Here is a 24,157-nt window from a genome sequence, read left to right as displayed (position 1 = left end):
CTGAACTCTGGGCATGTAAATCCAAAGAACTTTTTAATTTTTTCTAGAGTTGGCCTGAAGAGCAGGGATCTTGGCAGGAGGACTTAAAATTCCCCAAGCAGCTGAACAGACTAGGTCGTGTCTGAAGGGTTAACCTGAATGGTGGCAGCTTATCACAATTCTTCTTTGGGAACCCTTGGACAGAAGGGGATCAGCTAATAGTGAACACACACACACACACACGATAAATCATCAACAGTTATGAAGGGGGCTACAAATGTAGGAAAAATAATACATTCAGAAGTTTAACAAAGGGAGAGAATGTACCAAAGACACTCCTTAGCTATGGAGCCATTTGGTCTACTGCTGCCTTTGACTCTTAACGATACAGTTTTAGAGGCCGGACTTTTAAGTTGTTTGCTAGCAGCACAAAGCAGCGATACAAGAAGGGGCAACTTATTAGAAAGCAACTTATTCCTCCCCTTAAGGCCTGGTCCTCATGTTCATAATTAATGTTAAATTCACCACAAGATGACATTACCTACCATTTATGCAAGAAGAACACTTCTAAATGCACAGTACAGTTGCTACAAGCCTTCACTGTGATATGGAGAACAGTGTTTCCATGTTTAAATGCAATTACTTACATTAACTAGGAAGCTTACGAGGTAGTATGACCCTAAAGCGAGACATCGGACTTGTTGGAACCAGCCGGATGGAGGAGGCCTTTCTGCCCTGAGGGTAAGTTGGTGGTCTGCATTCATAGACGTTGCATGTTAAGACTGGTGAAAGACATTAAGGATGGACACTGTTTTGCAAAACACCTTCAAGAAGTCTGGAAGGTGACTAACAGGAAAGGGAATCTGTTTAAACAGTGGGGATTGCTCTAGCCACTAGTTGGCACTTCCAATTTAGGTGACATATCAAGCAGAGAAAACAAGAATAGAGAGATAAGGCCACAGATAGTATATTCACCAGAAAAGGGGCAACAGTTTTTTGAAGTACAGTTAATCAAGGAAGAAAAAACCCTGTTCAACAGCGGGATGAATTGTTGGCTTCTCCCAGGGGAGCAACTTACCAAGCTCCAATAGATAATGCAAAGTAGCTTCTGTGTGTGTTGGGGGTGGTGGTGGTGAAGCAAACTACTTCCCATCCTGTTCATCATTATCCAGAAATTTGTTTGGGCTTGTGGACCTTGATTCCTGTTCCTCTTGTCTGAATTTAATCTGTATGTTTTTGTGGTTGAACCAGTGTAAAGGAGTCCCATGGCCTCTTAGTGGTGCTGCTTTCCTGGACTGTCTCCTTCCCTCGCCCCACTGACTTAGACAAAGCACAAGTGCAGAGCTGAACTGTGAAGAAAATTGGCAGGCTCTTGCAGGAACGGCCACTAGTGCAATGGGAAGCTGGTGCTTCATTCTGTAACCCAGAAACCAGCCAAAATGACTCTGGAGTGGGATAAATCAGCAGAACTCCCTCCTGCAAGCTCTGCTGACTTGTCCCATTTCGGAATCAGTCTTTTTGGTTCTGCTAACTAGCACTCACTTCCTGTTGCACTAGTAATTTTCCCCACTACCACAGGTTAATTATGGAATGGCAGGGAGGGGAGAAATGATAGTTGTGTGCTTCGCAACTGAACTAATGCATATGACTATCTAAAGCTCCCCCACCCACCCAAGACCATTAAGTCCAGGATCTAAAATTGCTTTGCTGCACCACTGCTTGACAGCAAACTTGCAGAGGTGTGGTGCCATATTTGGGATGCTATCTGGAAGTGGTGCTGAGTGATTGTCCTGCTCAGTTCTAAGTAGGCTTAAAATCGGTAGTAATCGCATTTTGGCCTAGTCCACTCTGCTTTTCCCAGGTTGGAATTCATCCCTTGGGCTGAAACAGGCTGTAAATCACCCCTGATTTAAATACTGATGTGGTTGCAGCTTAGTGAGGCTTTTATTCATTTTGGTGATCCATAAATGCCGACTTGGTCTGTACCATATTCGCATCACTACATTACACAGACTTCCTGCACTTGGGGATGGAGGGTCTGCTGCATTAGATGCTGCAGCAACAGTCTGATCTCAACCACATTTAATTGGAAGCAAGTCCCAGTGCCAGAGCACTAAGAGCAACCGAGACTGAAATTCTGGCTCAGCCATGGCTGGATCAAGGCGATGATGGGGCCCAGTCTGTACTCTGCCCCAATACTGAACACATGGTATTTGTGCATACACACATGGACTAATTTGCAGTGCTGATGTAGCCCTACAGTGCCCCCCCCCCCGCATGCCTGGATCAAGCCTATATTCGGCAGACAAAGTGAGCGATCAACCAGGACTCCAGGCATGCTGCCTTTGATCATGGTGTCTGGATGGGGAGAGCTTTAAGACTAGGGTGTCTAAAGTTCATATTAGGAATAGGTTTACTAAAACACGGGTCCCTGTGCTGGTACACGGGCTTGGATCAAGCCTAGATTTGGCAGACAAAGCAAGCAATCATCCAGGACACCCTGAACGCCATTTTCACAGGGCAAAATTTAAGTTTGGTGTGATGGTTGGGGTTAGTACACCCTGGATCCTTGTGCAGGCACAGGGGCATGGATCTAGTCTATATGAAGCAGAAAGCTGATAAAAGGCAAATAATGATATTCCCAAATTATACAAAAGAGATATCAGAAAAACCGTGTGCTTTTTCTATATCTCGAGAATTGGCCCATGACAGGAATCTGCAGTATTTTATTCATCTTCCTTTGTCTTCTGTTTAAGAATGGAATCTGGTCTGAAAATGTTCAACACACCAGCAGCGAAAGATTATCTCGGTTGCATGAGTGCAACTGCTAGGGGGGGAGGAGGAGGGCTGAAGCAGCCCAAAGCTTTAAAGCTTCAAGGTCTTTTTCTGTGCAAGTGTATCAACATGGAATGTATTTTTTTTTTTTCTTACTTTCCCCTCCCCCACTACTGCCTGAACTTGAGTTTGAGAGATTTACATATCAGAACTACATATGCATATGTGCATATATTTACATAATCAGTATTGGGGATATAATATCATGCTTGGTTTGATCTGTAGTTGTTGCAGGTAGAAGGAATATGAGTGGCGGGCAGTGTGGGCGGGATATGCTGCCATCTGACCTGGGGCAGCAGGTTTTTTTTTTCTTTTCCCCTTTTCGTTTTGTTCTTTGGAATCTTTCTTTATGGACCCTTAGGTTTGATTTTTATTTTTTTGTATTCTTTTTGTTGTTATTGGGGGGGCGGGGGTAGGATGTGGTCAGTTGGCTTTTTTAAAAAACATTTCTTCACTTTTTTTTCTTAATGTAAGGCCTATCAATCAATTTACTTGCCTAGCTTGTTGTTATAAGCATAATTATTGCAGCTTTAGATGTTATGACTATGCAACAGTGGAACTGTTCGTATATGGGTTGTTTTGTGGAGATGGAATGCTTTAGAAATATAAGAGAAGGAACAGTGGATTATCTTCAACTTTATACTGTGTATTGATTTCATATGTCTGAGACTTTTGCACGGCTCTGCATAAGTTGTAAATGGAGTGGCAAGGATGACATAGTGGGTGTTCATACATGTTTTAGATATATAATAGTATATATGACACCGAAGAGGGGGCGGCAGGTGGGTTATGTGAATGCACAGATGACCACTCGAAGAACTACAGCTGCAGGTAGCAACCTGTCTCCCTTCGTCATGGTCTCTGTGCATCACACATACGGGCGAGTAGCAAGCTGACTCACAACGGAGGTGGGCCGATGTCCTACTGCAATACAGAGGAGAGGACGGCATGACCAGAAGTACAGCCAGCTCCAGCCCAAACGTCCAGTCTGTAATGTTTTACAAAGGTGGACGGTGTCGACCAGGTTGCAGTGCAGCACAGTTCACAACCCCCCTGTGGAATGCGACTGATGTTGCTACTGCACGAGGAGGGTGAGCTCGGACTGGAGCAGCTCGACAGTCTTAACGGCCCACATTGTGAAGCTCTGAGTCGAGAGAGGCGGGCCCTTGCGCTTGCCGCCGTAGCAGACAGAGAGGCAGGATGACAGTCGAAAGCGTTCAGTCCTCAACTTACAAAAGGCCAGACATGACGAACGTCGAGTATATGCAGGATCAACTCCAAAGCTGTAGAAGGAGAAGCAAAGAAAGCAGGCAAAACAATGTCCTGATTTAAATGGAACGCAAACACAACTTTAGGTAAAAAGGCAGAGTCAGGTCCAAGCAGTGCTTTATCTTGGTGAAATGTGAGATAAAGTTGGTCTACTCTGAGCATGCAGAGCTCACTGGCATGTTGTGCAGATGTAATGGCCTCCAGAAACAGCACCTTCCATGATAGGAGGTGTAGGTCTGTAGTTGCTAGTGGTTCAAAAGGTTTTGATGAAAGTGCCTCAAGCACCGCAGAAAGGCTCCAGTTCGGTACCATGCAGCAGACTGGTGGCACCAGATTTTTGATCCCTTTCAGAAATCTTTTTGCTGTCAGATGTGAGAACACGGAAAATCCCTCAACAGGAGGGTGAAACACCGAGACAGCAGAGAGGTAAACTCTGAGAAATTACAATATGAGTCCTTTCGAATTGGGACAGAAGAAACTGGAGAATTTGGTGCAAATAGCACCTGTGTGAGTGAAAGCCCTGCTCACAAGCAAAAGCAGAAAAAGCAGCCATTTCCTTGACTAGGAAATAAGAATAAGCTGCATAGATGGCTTACAGGCGGCATCAAGAATCCTCTGGATCTCTGCCAGAAGTGAAGTGGTATCTGTCACCTGATCTTCCACACTGTCATGCAGACAGTTGTTAGGTCTGGGTGTTGGATCCGGCCCTTCTCTCTCGTGAGGAGAGATAGATATGCTGGGAACCATCAATACCAACCCTTTGCCAACCTGAGTAGCAAGGCAAACCAAGGCTGATGTGGCCACCACAGTGCCATGATGATGCATTCAGTGCCATCTGCTGTACTGGCCCCAGGCCTGTAACCAAGTCACCTGTAGTTTTAGAGGGGCCTAGAGATCCATAATGCTTGGCTTAGGTTCATTATTGGTGCAATTTCCTTGCTAGTGGGCCTGTGAGCATGTGAGATGAGTCAAAGGTCGATAGTGCGGCCCCAGCACATTCCATGCTAATGAAGGCTAGGATCTTATCAGGGCCTAGGATGTGCCTGAGAAGTGAGGCTATGTTTATGCCAATTTACAAGTGGCTGTGCTGGGAAAGTTCTGATCGTTTTCCTTCTGAACAAGTACAGTTAGTCTATGCTGGGAAAGTTGCAGATGAACACTAATTAACACTTGCTGCTGTGATGCAGCCTCACTCCTGACATGTATGGTATAAAACCCATTGTACCCCTTGGCTCTGGGTTCAGAGAAACTGTCTGATCCAACCATTGGGTATGCCTGCATGCTGATTGTACTCAATAAAGTACTCCTTGTAAGTAAACCTGAATCTGATTTATCACTATCTTGGCACCACTAAATTAAGAGGCCTACTGCAGGGGCAATACATCCGCCTCAATCTCCACCAGGACCTTGGTCATCAGTGGAAATGAGGAATACAGGGAGAACAGTGCCCTCGTTCACTGAAATCAGAAAGCATTGCCTATTGAGCCCAGGCTTTGGCCCGCTCTGCTGCAGAATGTTGTGCAAACTGCATTCTCCCTTCTGTCAAAAAGGTTGATTTCTGGCATCTTCCAAAGCTGGAAGAGGCTGCTCAGAACTGTTCTGTCCAACTCCCACTTCTGGGAGGTCAGCATAGTCCAGCTGAGCTGATCGGCGAGGACATTGTCAGCACCAGTCACATTTATCGCCACAAGTCCGATTCGATGGATCAAAGACCAGACCAGTCAAAGATCTGGAGCGTAAGGTTCAGCAATAGGAGAGATCTGGTACCTCCCTGCTTGTTCAAATATGCAACAATAGTCATGTTGTCTGAAGTGACCTGGACTAGTCTGTAAACCAGGTCCAGTTCGAATGCACAAAGTGCTTTTTCCACTGCCCATAGCTCCAGAAGGTTGATGTGCTGTGTGGTTTCCTTGGCTGCACATCATCCAGATGGTAAGGCAGGCTGAATGTCTTGCTACTGAACTGGTGGTGGCTGCTGAATAGGTGGCACAAACAGCACCAAAGGTCAAGGAAAGGACCAGTTGGTCTGGAGGCCTTGACACTGTAGCTGATGGATGTCAACGGTCCTTTCTCCCCAGTAGGGACAGTCAGGATGGCAAGAGTGGTAGTGGCTGTATGGCTCATTATAGTAGTCAACCCAATCTTGGGGTCTCTTGTACCACACGTTCCATGCTGAACAGCAGTCCCACTCCGAGAGTGGCGACCTAGACCATTCCCGATATTGGCTTCACTCATAAAAACTACAAGCATGCCCTCTCGTAGTGGAGGCACATGACCACAATGACTCCAGTGAATGTGGGTGGCGATTAAGGGGTGTATCATGGCTTTCTAACCTGTAAAGATGAGGTGGTTGAGAGATTGGTTCCATCAGAGATGGGTCCCAGATCTCGCCTTCCAATGCAGATTTTATCAGGATAGACTTTCCCTCTTGCCTAGGATTCACCATCAGAATGGGTGAAAATAACACAGGCAGAGAAGCAGGTAAGGCTGTTGGTACAGACAATTGCACCCAACTAGTAAGGGTTGGCGGAGCAGTGGGAAACGCAGCCTGTAGTGGTAGCTGCTGTCTGAGAGGTGTCTACTGAAACAAGCAGGACAGTTGGCTGTTCATCCCAATTCAGAGTGCTGGCCAATACTACCTGCATGGACATACTGCATGGACAATACTACCTGCATGGACATCATAGTATTGGCCAGAGTGCTGGCCAATACTACCTGCATGGACTGATACCAGGCACAAGGTGCTCGCACAGAGTCAGAAATACCCGAGAATCCTGATGCTTGATCACGAGCAAAATCATATGACTCTTTAGAATTATTTTGAGTGTTAAAACTAGCCTGCTTAGAGACTTTTGCCTTTTTTGTTACTCTTTTTGCCAGTGTGAGCACCAAAGATCGGCCCAGAGTGGGGGGATCTTGTGTACTCGGCCGAGTATGATGCTGAGGGGATGATGACCTTGACACTGGAGCAGGCTCTTGCATGGCAGGCGGGTTGTGTGAGGGCAAAAGTGGCAGGTTTGCCATATCTTCCGGCTCCTCTACTGATTCCAGCACCCTTTTCCAAACTACTGCTTTTTTGACCTGTTTCTTTCCATTTGCTTTGCGAAGGCTTCACAGTGAGGACAAGCCTCAACGATGTGCCTCTCATCAAGGCAGAACTGGCAGAGACTGCTTGTCTGAGGGCGGCAGTCTTGCCCCGCAGCGGGTGCACTTTTGAAAGTTTGTGAAACAAAAGAAAGTAAAATAACAGGAGACAGGGAGAAATACTTGACAGGAGAGAGAAAAGAAAGAAAAAACCTCAGCTTTTCATCAGAAAAACACTTTTTAACACAGCGAACAATGAGAAAAGCTCCGTAAGAGGCACATGCAATGGCAGTTGAAAGAGAACTGGGGGAATGAGTAGGAACCCACTAGGAACATGTGCACTAGGACAGCAGGGGAGGGGTTCCCACCCAAATTCTGCAGCTATAGAAGCTTCCCGAATCAAGGCTCAGCACAGGCACAGGGCCCATATGTGCGATGCACAGAGACCATGAAGTGCTTTCCAAACTTAAGAAGCTCAAAACGGAAGATGCTCTGCTACAGGAAACTCATCTTTTGATGTAAGTTAAAGGCAAGACTTTACAAAGATTGGGTAGGAGAGGTTTATGCTAGTGGTAATTCTAAGACAACTAAAAGAGTGGGCATACTTATACATGAAAAAACAATATTAGTATTACAAGCAATAACTGATCCAGAGGGACGTTTTCTTATTTTGGTGGTTAAATATACAAATATGGTATTTGTCATGGTTAATGTTTATGGCTCTAATTTGGATTCAAGACCCAAGAATGCTAAGCTGCACACAACTGGAACACACAAGTGTAAATTATATAATGTTATAATATAAGGGTACAATGCAGTGCAGACAACACCACAGGCCTTAGCCGTGAATCTGTCTTTCCGTGAATTATCCCAGGATGAAAGACGAGTTTTGAATTTGGGTCTTAGCTTTGTTCCTCCTTCCACACATAATGCTTTTCATACATGGGGGGATCTCTTTCATCTTTTTTGTCAATTAAAATGGAGGGATTTTTTCGGTGAAGGGGAAATGTCCGCACCTTCTCCTTTTCATCCCAGTTCTAGTTTTGTTCCGTCCACTTCGAATCCTTATATACAGGTGTATGAATAACTGGTACTCAGGGACATTAAATAATTAGAGTGTAATACATCATCAAGAAAACGGCATAATTTATCCAAGAGGGATAGAAATATTTTGAACCGTTTGGCCCAGGATCAGTCCTTAGTGATTAAGGAGGCAGACAAGGGTGGGGCTACGGTTTTGTTAAACAGAGATGATTATTTGAAGGAGATACACAGAAAATTAGAGGATGATACCTGCTATAAGCCCATCCCTGGGGATCCGACTAAACATATTTCCTTTATTAGAACTTCAGTCACCGAAGCCATGATGCTGAGACTCATAGATGAGCCTACATCAATTTTCTTACAAAACCAGCATCCACATGTGCCTCTTTTATATATTCTTCCCCAAATACATAAACCTGGTTTTCCTCCCCCTGGTTGTCCTATTGTTTCCGGTTCCAACTCTGTATTGGAATCCTTGTCCCAATATATTGACTATTTCCTACGTCCCTTTGTATCAAAGATGCCTTCATATGTAAAAGACACCAAGGACTTTATGAACAAAGTGGTCATGAAGGTCCCTACAGGTGCCATTCTGGTGACCATGGATGTCAACTCGTTCTACACCAGTATTCCCCCTGCAGAAGCACGTTCAGTGGTGGAATCTTACTTCAACAGCAGGAATGGCCCTTCACTTCCCACATATTTTCTTTTGGAACTTATGGATATCATCTTGGAAAAGAATTATTTCAGATTTTCCCATCGGTTTTATTTTCAAATTCGTGGTGTTGCTATGGGAAGTCCTTTTGCTCCCAGCATAGCTAATTTGTTTATGGCAGCCCTTGAGGATACAGTTATCTGCAATTCAGCCAATAATCCTTTTTACAACTATATTTTCTTTTATAAAAGTTACATTGATTATATTTTTATTGTTTTTTTTTCCAATGCATGTAATTTACAGGAATTTTTCTCATGGATTAATTCCATACATACCAACATTAAATTTTGTCGATACGGACAGAATGTGCATTCCATTTCTGGATACAGAGGTGTACTGCCAGTTTGATCGGTTATTTAGAGTGTTCACCAAACCCACAAACAGAAATTCTTTACTTCATTTTTCATCATTCCATTCACTACAATTACAAAAGAATTTTCCTTATGGTCAGAATTTATGACTCGAAAGGAACTCTTCCCGGGATGGGGATTATGTCCAACAGAAAATCAGATTCACACAATTGGTGAACTGGGATTATTCAATTTATGTCATTATGAATGTGGAAAAATGAGCGGATTTAGTCCCCAGATCCAAATTATTGGGTGAAGATGTTAGAGATCTGGTTAATAGGCGTGTATGTTCCCTTGAACATTGTCATCTTTCTCCATGGCAGTGTGTTTATTACAACTGTTAGGTCCATCCATATCGCAACACCGTTATGTATTGATGTGCAACCTCAAATGGGGATAATTATATTATTTACGGTGCACATGGTACTGATATGAATATGTGATGTTTCATTTTCAGTTTGTATGATTTTTACTTCTGAGGAAGCCTGCAGCAAAACAGGAGTACATCCGGATTCCTGAAAAAACAGAAGGCCACAACCTCCACAGCACAGTTCTTCCAGCTGCAATTAATTGCTGTTGTCCTTGTAGCAATTAGCCAGTTTCAGTCACACTTTTTATTATTCTGTTCCTTTGTATTGTGACATTACTCCTGTGGTCCTTTTTGTATACACACTGTTTTTGTCCCCTTATATTAGAGTATTATATAATTTACACTCGTGTATTCCAGTTCTGTGTGGTTTAGCATTCTTGGGTCTTGTTTTGTTACAACTGGTGCCCTTTGTACTAGTCAGCCTAATTTGGATTTGCCTACTAGTTACTTGCCTACTATTGTTTATGATCATTTGATAATTGGTGGGAATTTGGCAAAGTTCTTATACTCCAAGCTTGGAAGGAAAAACACCCACCGCCTATCACTCAGTGGACTGAAGATCTTACTACTCTTGCTATGTTTAAGCATATCTCCCACAACCATCAAAGTCATATGGATGTTTATTTAGATATATGGACTGCTTATATGAATGTATATATTTGAAATGGAAAGGGTAATCCTCCCCACCCCACATTTTTCTTTTCCCTATAACAGGGGAGCTGTAAATGGTTACTGTATATTGCTATGTTTCATGATATAACCACCACCCCCCCCGCCCTGTTGTTGTTACTGTTGTCTGCAAATAGAACGTTTTTTAAAAGTCTATATTTGGCAGAAGAAGTAAGGGGTCAACCAGGACAACCAACGTGCTGAGTTTCTGTATGTTGTCTGGATGGGGAGAGTGTGGGGCAAGGGTTAAGATTCAGGCTGTGAGTATGCAATCAGGTTGGGAAGAGGTTTAAAGTTGGGTTGATGGTTAGGGTTAAGGTTAGGATTAAGGTTAGGGTTATTAAACCCTGTTCAGGTAGAGGAGTCTAGATCAATCCCTTATTTGGCAGACAGAGCAAGCTGTCAATCAGGTCATCATGGACGCTGTCTTTGAGTATGGTATCTGGATGGCGAGAGGTTTAAGTTTGGGGTGAGGGTTAGGGTTAAGGTTTGGGTTAGAAAAATCTACAGGCACAGGGGCCTGGATCAGGCCTATACTTGGCAGACAGAGCCAGGGCCCCCTACTCTGCCCCCAATACTGAACACACACACACGCTCGCTCTCTCTCTCTCTCTCTCTCTCTCTCACACACACACTCTCTCTCTCTCTCTCTCTCTCTCTCTCTCACACACACACACACACACACACTCTCTCTCTCACACACACACACACACACACAGCACAATGTAAAATAATAATGCAAAACCATTTTTCACTACATATTTTAGTGGAAATCATCTTCCATGTTTTCGTTGAAGCAAAATATTAATATCTCTTCTATGGCAGAGAACTCAAATATAAACATAAACTTCCCCTTCACAGCACAGATACACAAGAAAACGTAAACACGCATCAAGACTCTCTCTCTCCCTCTCTCAAGAAAGAGACATAGACTCCCTGACTCATTTGGACAGAACAGCCAAAATGGACAAGAAATAAGATCTTTCTAAATTAGTTAGAACATGAACTCCTGTAATTCCTGCTACCCATTGTTTCAAGCTTGATATGCTACTGTCTGATCACGGCTACAGGCGGTGCCAGCCTGCCAGGTAGGATCCAGCCAGGTCAGACTTCGCGGGGGGGGGGGGCGGATTCTAAGAATCCAGCCTCATTGGAGTCCGTGGCGGAATTCTCCACCATCCCTACAAAATGATTGGAATGAGCCTGAACATTTCTCCTCATAGCTCGGGTTGTACAAGGGTTAGAGACCTGCTCTTTTTTATTTGAAAGCTGGGAAACTAGGCTACCTTGGGGTCCCCTGAGATGTCAGGCTGGGGGTTATAGCCACTTTAGCTCTCTGGTTAATCCAGCTATTAGCTTAGCCATAGAACCTGCTTGGGCCAGGTACTATCTAACCTTTGGGTCTCCCAAGTTGTGCCCATGCACATCTCTCTTGATGCTCACCAGGCTTCCTGCCCCTCCTGAATTTAATTTTATTTCTTAAGATTTTTTAAAAAATAACTGGGAGGTTGCCATGCTGCAAAGCAAAGTGCTGCCCTCCAGCACCACCTTTTGGGGGGTTCAAAAGACTGGTTCTATGTTTTGAAGCTCAGATCCCACCTCTGCTTTGTAGTTAAGTTTTTGGGCAAGTTATTTTTCTTTTAGTCTCACCAGTGTGTTTTCTAGTAAATGTGTTTTTTGTGTCCAGCCACGCCCACCACGGCAGTCATTTTAGGTATGATCAAGCCCTCCCACAACAGCAATTTTGTGAGAGCACCCACAATATTCTCAGCATTCCAAATGTGCACACCGACCCAAAAAGGTTGGGGAACCCTGATCTAACCCACCTCACAGGATTTTTGTAAAGATAAAATGGGTGTAGGGAGAACTGGGTAAACCACCTTGAGCGCCTTGGAAGAAAGAGTGTCAACTGAGAAGGTGCAGTTGTGTCTTATAGGGTTGCTTGTCTTACTGTTTCCCTTCCCTCTCATCATACAGGCAGTGGGCCTTGAACTCTCTTAATGGGGAGCCTGCAAGTTCTCCATGAATGCTGTGGAGGAACATAACTGTCTTCTAATTTGTATATAGTTTAATTTGGATGTTATAGAGTTAATTTTTCTCTCTGTATTTGCTGGAACCAAAAGGTCAAATGTTCAGGCCTTTCCCCTAATAATAATACTTAGTACACTTTTACAATTTTGTTGTTAAACTTATGGTCTCTTTTCTTGTTGGGTTAAACACCCCATGCCTAAATGTTAAAACTATTTACAAGAGACCCAGAGGATTGTAAAATTGTCTGAGAAGGCAGCCGTGGAAAATAAAGAATTCAACCTGGTGGCAGCATAAAAGTACCGGCAGCAAAAGAGTCTTTGAATAAATAAAACTAAACGGGCTAAAGAGAGGGTGGAATGGGCGAAACAGAAGATGGAATCCTTTTATGGATGTCAGTGGAGTGAAAGCCACCACCTTGTCCTGTATGAATTGGCATAAAGAAAAAATAATAAAGGATATTTGCTTCCACAGGCAGGAAGAGAGTTTCTATTTCCGTGTAAATTTCAATCCGATGGAAAATTTTGCCCAACCCCTTATCTCCTTCCACTCCAATAGCCATGGCATAAATCTCAATTTCCAGCTCAGTCTGAAGCCCAGCAGCTACCTAGAAACAACAGATCATATACCATGAACAAAGTTAGACATCTCCTTCCCCACCTCACCCCGCTTTTTAAATGCTCTCCTTAAACTAACGGGGCGGGGGATACTGTTGGTGGGTCTTGTGTTCATCAGTGACCTCAATTTTCCACCAATGGCTCATCTTCCTTTAATGAAGTTTTCCTTAGCAGTTTTGGAATACAACACCCAAAGCTCCAGACAGCATGGTCAATGGTCAGGGATTATGGGAGTTGTAATCCCAAACATCTGAAAGACATAACATTGGCACACTGTCTACATCCTGTCCTATATGTGGCACACTATATGGCAAGAGTTAAGGGTAAAGGTGGTAAGTCTGGCGCACTTAACCACTGCATATGCATATATAGGAGAGAAGGTCGGCTTTTTTCCTAAAGCTGGCACCAGATCTTCCCTTTTTACAAAACTGGCAATATTATGGTCTTCTAACATCAACTCAAGATTTGAGTTTATTTCAGTTCTAGTGTATACTATTCCTACTAATCTAGTTGATACTATTGCTAGAAGTTGATGGTACAGTAGTTCAGAACTAAAGAAACTTACAGCAGTAAGATCAAGTAGCACAGCCACTAATGATAGTGTAGTGGAGCTCCCAGATCTAGGGACCTGAGCAGGCGCCCCAAATTTAGGAAACCTGGCTGAAGAGTTTCATCAGAGAGCCATGAGAGAAGGTCTGAGGTTCTGCATGCTTGTCCTATTAGCTCTTCTAAGGAGAAATTACACATACCATATAGTATCTATCTTTTTCCCAGTAGAACTAATGGCAGCCATATCTAATTTGGCCCTAAGGCTGACTTTCTCATTCATCCAACTATTTTGATGTGAAACTTTCACAACTGCTGATCAATCTTGCAAATGCCTTGCATTATCTCCCAGCAGCTGCTGAACTACACTCTCAGCTTATTCAGAAGACCAGTCATTATGTTGAAAAATAGCAACTTGTGGTGGCCTTACTAGGCTACTAGACCCAAACAGACCCCAAACTCAGCTTAAGATAACATAAGAAATTAATTGGTGTAAACTGACCCTGAAACCCTGGGGTTATGAGAACTGATATGAACTATAGGTCCTTCATTGCTTCTAATGCCTTTATTCATAAGCCCCAAGACTTAGACCTCTGCAGCTCAATGTTAGAAACCCCTCATAGACAGCTTCTTGGAACAATGAAGACCTGACTAGTGAAAGGCAACTGAACAACCCAATCCAAACAAGCACCCCATGACTTACAGGCCCTGGGGTATAGCTGACTCGCAATCCAGTACAGGGTGGTGGTTGTTTCACCCGAAACCTGCCAAGTAATTGGAAGAGTTAGCCTTCTGGTTGGGAATGACTGAGCCAGGGAGGTAGGAAAGTATCACATCCATAATATATTTTGCTCTCATGATTACCAAGATTTTTCAGAGCCCTTTTATCATATCCTACCATATAGGAACATGGAAACAAAAATGGACAGATAAATCCAAGAGGAGCACATATCTTAAACATAAATGTTCATGTTTACATTTTTACATGCCCCACAGTTCTCCAAACACTTCAGCAGTCCAGGGGCAAGGCTTAGTTTCCTTTAGATGAAAAACATCACCCAAAGCTTAGGGTGCAATCCTATAATATTAGGGATGTCAGAGAAATCCACAACGGATTCAAATGAATCTGACCAGCGGATTACACGGCAGACCGGCTTTTTCCTGAGCCACACGGATTCCATGGACTTGTTGTTGTTGTTGTTGTTCAGTCGTTCAGTCGTGTCCGACTCTTCGTGACCCCATGGACCATAGCACGCCAGGCCTTCCTGTCCTGCGCTCTCTCCCGGAGCGTGCTCAAGTTCATATTCATTGCATCCGTGATGCTATCTAGCCATCTCATCCTCTGCCGTCCCCTTCTCCTTTTGCCTTCAGTCTTTCCCAGCATCAGGGTCTTTTCCAGGGAGTTTTCTCTTCGCATTAGGTGGCCAAAATATTGGAGCTTCAGCTTCATTATCTGTCCTTCCAATGAGCACTCAGGGTTGATTTCCTTTAGGATGGACTGATTGGACCTCCTTGCAGTCCAGGGGACTCGTAAGAGTCTTCTCCAGCACCACAGTTCGAAAGCATCAATTCTTCGGCGCTCAGCCTTTCTTATAGTCCAGCTCTCACAGCCATACATTACTACTGGGAAAACCATAGCTTTGATTAGACGGACCTTTGTCGGCAAGGTGATGTCTCTGCTTCTTACTATGCTGTCTAGGTTGGCCATAGCTTTCCTCCCAAGGAGCAAGCGTCTTTTAATTTCATGGCTACAGTCACCGTCTGCGGTGATCTTGGAGCCCAAGAAAATAAAATCTGTCACTGCTTCCATTTCTTCCCCTTCTATATGCCAGGAAGTGATGGGGCCAGATGCCATGATCTTAGTTTTTTTAATGTTGAGTTTCAAACCAGCTTTTGCACTCTCCTCTTTCACCCTCAACAAGAGGCTCTTGAGATCCTCTTCGCTTTCTGCCATTAGGGTGGTATCGTCTGCATATCGGAGGTTGTTGATAATTCTCCCAGCAATCTTAATTCCGACCTCTGATTCATCCAACCCGGCATTTCTCATGATGTACTCTGCATATAAGTTAAATAAGCAGGGTGACAATATGCAGCCTTGTCGTACTCCTTTCCAATTTTGAACCAATCAGTTGTTCCATGTCTGGTTCTTACTGTTGCTTCTTGACCCTCGTACAGGTTTCTCAGGAGACAGGTAAGGTGGTCTGGTACTCCCATCACTTTAAGAATTTGCCACAGTTTGTTGTGATCCACACAATCAAAGGCTTTAGCGTAGTCAATGAAGCAGAAATAGACGTTTTTCTGGAATTCTCTTGCTTTCTCCATGATGCAGCGAATGTTGGTGATTTGATCTCTAGTTCCTCTGCCTCTTCTAAACCCAGCTTGTACTTCCGGTAGTTCTCGGTTCGCATACTGCTGAAGCCTAGCTTGTAGGATTTTGAGCATCACCTTGCTGGCATGTGAAATGAGCGCAATTGTATGGTAGTTTGAACACTCTTTGGCGTTGCCCTTCTTTGGAATTGGAATGTAAACTGACCTTTTCCAGTCTTGTGGCCACTGTTGAGTGTTCCAGATTTGTTGGCATATTGAATACAGCACCTTAACCGCATCATCTTTTAGGATTTTAAATAGCTCGGCTGGAATACTGTCATCTCCGCTAGCTTTGTTGTTACTAATGCTTCCTAAGGCCCACTTGACTTCACTCTCGAGGATGTCCGGCTCAAGTTCAGTGACCGCACTATCATGGCTATCAGGGACATTCAGATCTTTCCTGCATAGTTCTTCTGTGTATTCTTGCCACCTCTTCTTAATCTCATCTGCTTCTGTTAGGTCCCTGCCTTCTTTGTCCTTTATCATGCCCGTCTTTGCACAAAACGTTCCCTTGAGATCTCCAATTTTCTTGAAGAGATCTCTAGTCTTTCCCATTCTGTTGTTTTCCTCGATTTCTTTGCATTGTTCATTTAAGAAGGCCTTCTTGTCTCTCCTTGCTATTCTCTGGAACTCTGCATTCAGTTGGGTATATCTTCCCCTTTCTCCCTTGCTTTTCGCTTCCCTTCTTTCGTGAGCTACTTGTAAAGCCTCATCAGACAGCCACTTGGCTTTCTTGCATTTCTTTTTCTTTGGGATGGATTTCGTTGCTGCCTCCTGAACAATGTTACGGACCTCTGTCCATAGTTCCTCAGGCACTCTGTCTATCAGGTCTAATCCCTGAAATCTATTCCTCACCTCCACTGTATATTCATAAAGGATATGATTTAGGTCATACCTGAACGGTTTAGTGGTTTTCCCGACGTTCTTCAATTTAAGCCGAAATTTTGCAAGAAGCAGCTCATGATCTGAGCCACAGTCAGCTCCAGGTCTTGTTTTTACTGACTGTATGGAGCTTCTCCATCTTTGGCTGCAAAGGACATAATCAATCTGATTTCGATATTGACCATCTGGTGACGTCCATGTGTAGAGTCACCTCTTGTGCTGTTGGAAAAGAGTGTTTGCTATGATCAGCATGTTCTCTTGGCAAAACTCTATTAGCTTTTGTCCTGCTTCATTTTGTACACCAAGGCCATGCCTGCCTGTTATCCCGGTGATTTCTGGACTTCCTACTTTAGCATTCCAATCCCCTATGATGAAGAGGACATCTTTTTTTGGTGTTAGTTCTAGAAGGTGTTGTAGGTCTTCATAGAACCGATCAACCTCAGCTTCTTCGGCCTCAGTGGTTGGGGCATAGACTTGAATTACTGTGATGTTGAATGGTTTGCCTTGGATTCGTACTGAGATCATTCTATCATTTTTAAGATTGTACCCCAGTACTGCTTTTCCCACCCTTTTGTTGACTATGAGTGCTACTCCATTTCTTCTAAGGGATTCTTGGCCACAATAGTAGATATGATGGTCACCTGAATTAAATTCGCCCATGCCTGTCCATTTTAGTTCGCTGATTCCCAAGATGTCGATGTTCAATCTTGCCATCTCATGTTTGACCACCTCCAGCTTACCTTGATTCATTGATCTGACATTCCAGGTTCCTAAACAATATTGTTCTTTACAGCATCGGATTTTCTTTTCACCACCAGACACATCCACAGCTGAGTGTCCTTTCGGGTTTGGCCCAGCCGCTTCACTCTTTCTGGCACTACTTGGAAATACCCTCTGCTCTTCCCCAGTAGCATATTGGACACCTTCCGACCTGAGGGGCTCATCTTCCGGCGTCATCTCTTTTAGCCTTGTGATACGTTCCATGGGGTTTTCTTGGCAAGAATACTGGAGTGGGTTGCCATTTCCTTCTCCAGTGGACCACATTTTGTCAGAACTCTCTGCCATGACCTGTCCGTCTTGGGTGGCCCTGCACGGCATAGCTTATGGCTTCACTGAGTTACGCAAGCCCCTTCGCCACAACAAGGCAGTGATCCATGAAGGGGCCATGGACTTGTGGACCGTTTTAAAAAAATTGGGGGAGGGGATTAGTGCAAGTGCGCATTAACCCAAATGCATATTTGCAAACAGGAACAAAATTCTCATACATTCCTAAAAAGTAAGTAAGTAAGTAAGTAGTCTGAAAAATACATTAACTAGAGATAGAATAGATTTAACAAAATCTGTACATCCCTACTATATATATTTACCTGGGAGTCCCATTTAACTCTGTGGGGCTTACTTCAGAGTAGTTATCTATAGCATTGCACTGTTACCATGTCTTTAATACCTGCTTACAAATATATAAGCAGGGCATATTGGAAGTCTGAAGAGTCCTATACCAGGCAGTGCAATAGTTAATTCTGCATCAGAGTCCCAAAGTGTGGACCCCTGGGATCATTCTGGCCCAAATGAACTGCAGCATAATTCAAACACCAACCTGCTTCCTCTTTTGCCACCCACTCCTATAGTCTCAGACCCCATCTTACAGAGAAAGTGGCCATTTAGAAAACCTATCTTATCATTTAGCTCTTACTGAAGAAATATCAACCAATTGTCCTTGATTATTAGCAACAATAGCATATTCTAATCTGCATTTTTGTAACGGCATTGATAATTTTCTAGTTGTGTCAAGAATAACATTGGCAGCACAAGCAGCTCCTGAAATGCAGACTGATCTGTGTGCAGCTGTAGTTAAGGATGACAATAGTATCTGGATGGTCACGATCAGAGCTGGGGATGGCATCACAGAGCCCAGGGGGTGTAGCAGTAAGGCCAGAAGAAAGGCCCAAGATCCAGTGTTCTTTTATTTTGGAATGTTATGAGGTATACTAATCTAAGGTCAGTATCCAATGCTTCCCATGTGCTAGTGGGCCCAACCTAGTGAAATGAGAAGTTAACTGATCCTGCAGCAATCGGAAACAAGCAAAATGCTCATTTCCGGAATGGGGCAAGTCAGCAGAGCTTGCAGAATGGAGCTCCATTGACCCGTCCCATTCTGGAAATTAGCATTTCCACTTATTTCTGGAATTATTGTCGGAAGCGCTAATCCCTGTTGTGCAAGCAGTGAGTCCTGTGAGTGCAATGGAACCATCGTGAGCGCAGCGGCCATATTGAATACTGCACTAAAGATTTTTCTCCCCCCCCCCCCACTTCTCAATATTCTCCTCAAACTCCAGCTGCTGTTTCTGAAAACATACTTACTGAGATACATTAAGCAAGGATTCAGCCAGTGTCTTCTCCAGATTTTGGAGGGCCCTTGGGAAAAAGACCCTCAATGGGTCTCCTCCCACAGTGAGCCTACCTTCTCACCCCCATTGTCACTAGCTGCTATTGCTCTGCATCCTCTTTCTCATCATTGCTACCACTTGCTTGCTTCATACGTGGAGAGCCCATGAGCAAGTAGGATCTACTGCTCCTCCTTTTCACTGCCACCATTGCCTGGGCCAGAGCGAGAGGCAGGTGAACAAGCAGGCTACAACGGTGAAGAGGAGGAGCACGTCCAGCTTGACACCAGTCACCTTTGTCCCAGTAGCCTGGGTGCAACCTGCAATTTGTCTTGCACTTAGCAAAGCTAATCCAATTATATCTGCACAAGTCCTCTTGCATCCCACCTAGGGACTGCAGACTTTGCATCAATAACACTATGCCCAGCCTTTTCTCCCTGCACCGCCCACATTTTGTTTAACACCCAGCCTAATCAAGAGTTGTGGAGAACTCAAAAGCTTGCACACTATTTTATGACATTTTATTTGGTTCAGATAAAAGTATTCCTATACTTTGGGCTTTTGTTTTTTTTTTAATGGACCAACATGGCTATCTCCAATTTTTGTATACTTTTATTGGTCCCACCCCACCAGCTAAACCACTTCTTTAGTCAAACTGAATTGTATTATTGTAGATGAATCCTAGAATCCTTGATTGCTGATATTCTCAGACATTACTTAGTTGATATATAGAAGCTATCTTTGTTCTCTCCCACTGAACAGCTAAATGCTCCTTCCCAGCTTTCATTTCTTGAGGTTTCTAATGAAGCTATGGAGATTCACTCAGCAATCTGCAAATAGTTATCGCTCAGCAATCTGCAAATAGTTCAGCAAATCTCCAAAGTATTTTGGTGTGTTGTCCTTATGTGATTACAGAGTGTGCTAAAGCTAGTAGTATATGGGAATTTCACAATCTGTTTATTGATAGCCCATGCAAACCTGCAGAAATCCATTCCAACGTTCTTCAAGGCCACTGTAGCTGCGTAAGTGCAGCCCTCCTTAAGAATCCCAAATGTCACCTTAGGTGGGATGAGAAGGAAGCCTGACAGCTGCTGGGAAGCTGCTCCAGCAGAACATGTATGAACTTTGCCTGAAACAGGATCTTCATCCTTCACAAATGAGAGGGACAGATTAGAAAGATCAAAGATACGTTGTACTCCTAATCTGAAGGCACATTGACAACAATAAAATTTATTTATTCGTTATACAGTGCCTTGCATAAGTATTCACCCCCCTTTGACTTTTCCACATTTTGTTATGTTACAACCTGGAATTAAAATGGATTTAATTGGCATTTCTACCATTTCATACTTAACACTTTGAAGGTGCAAAATATTTTTATTGTGGCATAAAAGGTAATTAAACAAAAACAAACTGGCATTTGTTGGTTGCATAAGTATTCACCCCCTTAGTCAATACTTGGTAGAAGCACCTTTGGCAGCAATTACAGCTATGCGTCTTTTTGGATAATCTTCTACCAGCTTTGCGTATCTGGATCCTGCAATTTTTGCCCATTCTTCTTGGCAAAATTGCTCAAGTTCTGTCAGGTTGGATGGGGACTGTTGGTGAACAGCAATTTTCAAGTCTTGCCACAGATTCTCAACTGGATTGAGGTCTGGGCATTGACTGGGCCATTCTAAGACGTTCACATTCTTGTTTTTAAACCACTCCAGTGTAACTTCAGCTGTGTTGTCCTGCCCAAAGGTGAACCTCTATCCCAGTCCCATATCCCTTGCAGACTTAAACAGGTTTTCCTCTAGAATTGCCCTGTATTTGGCTCTGTCCATCTTGCCCTCAATCCTGACCAGTCTCCCAGTCCCTGTCAATGAAAGGCATCCCCACAACATGATGCTGCCACCACCGTGCTTCACCATGGGGATGGTGTTCTCAGGGTGGGGAGCACTGTTGGCTTTGTGCCAGACACAGCATTTTGCAGTAAGGCCCAGAAGTTCGATTTTGGTCTCATTAGACCAGAAAACCTTTTTCCAAATGTTTGCTGTGTCTCCCACATACTTTTTGGCAAAATCCAAACAGGATTTGAAATGGGTTTTTCCAGCAATAGCTTTCTTCTCACTACTCCTCCACAAAGCCCAGCTTTGTGGAGCATCCATATGATAGTTGTCCAATGGACAGTTTCTCTCATCTCAGCTGTGGATCTCTCCAGTTCCCCCAGAGTTACCACTGGCCTCTTGGTTGCTTCTCTGACTAATGCCCTCCTTACCCAGTCAGTGAGTTTTGGTGGACGGCCTTCTCCAGGCAGATATTATTTCCATATTCTTTCCCTTTTGTAATAATGGATTTAACGGTTCCCTGGAGGATGTTCATAGTTTGGAATATTTTTTTATAGGCCAACCCTGATTGGTCCTTCTCCAGAACTTTATCCTGGACTTGATAGCTCCTTGGTCTTCATGATACTGTTTGCTTAGATATGCTCTCCAACAAACTCTGGGGCCTTCCAGAAACAGGTTATTTAATCGGAGATCATGTGCCACTTGACATGCACACAGGTGGACTCCATTCAATGAATTATGTGACTTCTGAAGGCAGTTGCTTGCACCAGAACTTATTCAGGGGTGTCACAGAAAAGGGGGTGAATACTTATGTAATCCAGACTTTTCAGTTTTTTATTTGTAAATCATTTTGTAAAACATGTTGATTTTTTCCCCTACTTCGACATTATGGCCTATTTTGTGTAGATCACTGACAATAAATCCTAATTAAATCCATTTTAATTCCAGGTTGTAACACAACAAAATGTGGAAAAGTCAAAGGGTGGGGGTGAATATTTATGCAAAGGACTGTATGAGCTACCCTATTATCAAGCAAACCTCCACTCACAGCAGCTGGTCGATACTTTTAACAGTGAACTTGAGTTCTGTGTTCAGAATCCGTATCTAATGTACCTAACATTATAATAGAAATGGTGTACGTTCCCATGAAATATGACAGCTTTGCTGGGTAGAAATGAACATGTTGAATTTTTAAAGTGGATTTGCGTATGCTAAACCAGTCTTGTGAATGGTCCAGCATGTTTATATCAAAACACAGAATTCTGAAACACTTTCACAATGTGGGGTGAAACCCAAAAATGTTGACCTATAAACTGGACATGCATGGAACCATTTACAAGCCTAATTTGACACATACAAATTCACTGAAAAAGCCAATTCAGGTTGACTTCAGCATGGGAAAAAAAGTACTTTAAACCCAACCCTGCACCTTTGGAGTCAGTGGAGACAGAGAGATATCAGCAAACATCAACTGTACAGAAATGAGCATCAGTGAACGTATGAAACTGTCGTACATTGAATCAGACCATTAGTTCATATAGTCAGGACTGCCTACTCTGCATGGCAGTAGCTTTCCAACATCTCTTGCATAGATGGCTCTTTTCCAGCTCTATAATCTGAGATCTTTTATCTAGAGATCTGACTCTGGAACCTTCAACAGCAAAGCTGTGGTCTGCCCCTGAACTGTGGTCCCTCCTTATGTTTCTGCCTGCCTCTGGCAAATGCTTCTAGGCATTCAAAATTTTAGATGCTTTGACTGACATGTTGAAGATGTTATTTCTGGCTGGAAAATGTAAGGCTGAAGGCAGACAATTTCAAGAATGCTAAATGTGGTGTTAAGTAACTACTGTTTTCTTTGGTCCCACTGTTCTTTGGTGAAACAGATTGTGCAGGTTTTTGAAACACTACAAAAACGTGTAAGACCTGAACAGACACAATAGTTGATGATGCAGTGATTAATCTTTCATAATACTTTTACCAGCCTTAACTGAAGAAAGGAAGGGTTTCAGGAAACAGAACACTCACAAATATGATTAAGAAGTGTGAATTTGTAGCTCAGAGCAGAAGTATTGGTACAGCGGACAATTATTTTACTTACCTTTTTCCTGGGTACAGATTGTGGCTTGATTCTCTGTATGGATGAGGGCAATTTCACCTTCTCTTTTCTTGGGGATCCTGCAGCATCCACCAGAAGAGACTGGAGTTTTGGCTGGAAGACGATCTCCAATCTATTTTCAGTTATTTCTACTTCTATTGAAAAAGAAAACATGTTCCAAGACTGAATGCAGACTCTACACAGGTTCAGTTCTATTTCAAATTCCTCTGAAATGGGTATAGTGGGATATAGATGTGACCAGAGTGCCATCTAGTCATATTAATATTAATATCTTTCAGTTAGGATGTGGACAAGCTCCTTGGAGGATTGAGGCCCACCACTTGCTCTTTGGACTCTTGCTCACCCTGGCTTGTGAAATCAGACAGAGCTGGCTGGGTATTTGGAACTCAGAGGTTATTAATGCCTCCTTGAAGGAAGGAGTGGTCCCTGTAAGCTCAAAGGAAGCAGTGATGAGGCCACTACTGAAGAAACCTAGTTTAGATCCACTTGATAATTTCTGATAATTTCCAATAATAATCTTAACATTTGGGGGCAAGGTGTTGGAGCACGTGGTGGCTTTTCAACTCTGGGCAGTGTTGGATGATGTTGATTATATGAATTCATTCCAATCTGGGTTCAGGCCTGGTTTGGGGATGATGAAAACAAACTCAGTTGCCCTAGTAGATGACTTACGCTGGGAACTGGATGAGGGGAGGGTGACCTTATTGGTTCTCCTGGACTACTCAGTGGCTTTCAATACCATCAACCATGATATCTTTCTGGATCCTTTATCTGGGCTAGACATAGGAGGCATGGTGTTACAGGGGTTCCAGTTCTTCCTGGATGAACAGTCTATGAAGGTGGTGCTGGGGGATTTCTGCTCCAGCACATGGCCATTGGCCTATGGAGTGCACAGGGTTCCTATGCTTTTCAGCATCTACATGAAGCTGCTGGGGGAAGTCATAAAGAGGTTTGGGCTGAAGTGCTATCAATATGCAGATGACAGCTCTACCTCTCATTCCAATCTAACGATCCTAGGGAGGCTGTTGAATGCCTGAACTCTCATCTGGAGGCAGCTTTGGGATGGATGACAT

The 24,157-nt window shown here is 43.5% G+C and overlaps 1 protein-coding gene across 1 annotated transcript in view; it reads right to left on the bottom strand.

Annotated features, from left to right (window-relative positions):
• The window catches only part of SPAG17 (sperm associated antigen 17), a 265,350-nt gene that overhangs the window by 2,418 nt on the left and 238,775 nt on the right, over positions 1–24,157 (bottom strand). The window contains exons 43-47 of the mRNA XM_084835270.1: positions 23,067–23,218; positions 20,118–20,287; positions 14,210–14,270; positions 12,806–12,950; positions 627–764 (exon numbers count right to left, since the gene is read on the bottom strand). Of these exons, the coding sequence (XP_084691396.1) occupies positions 628–764; positions 12,806–12,950; positions 14,210–14,270; positions 20,118–20,287; positions 23,067–23,218 (665 nt within the window). The 3' untranslated portion in view covers position 627. The remainder of the gene's footprint in view (positions 1–626; positions 765–12,805; positions 12,951–14,209; positions 14,271–20,117; positions 20,288–23,066; positions 23,219–24,157) is intronic.

The sequence above is a fragment of the Heloderma suspectum genome, chromosome 2, assembly GCF_057233095.1.
Source record: "Heloderma suspectum isolate Gila_16-S chromosome 2, 16-S_ref, whole genome shotgun sequence".
NCBI classification, from domain to species: Eukaryota; Metazoa; Chordata; class Lepidosauria; order Squamata; family Helodermatidae; genus Heloderma; species Heloderma suspectum.
The sequence above is the reverse complement of the archived record's forward strand: the minus strand, read 5'-3'. Positions and strand labels throughout refer to the sequence as shown.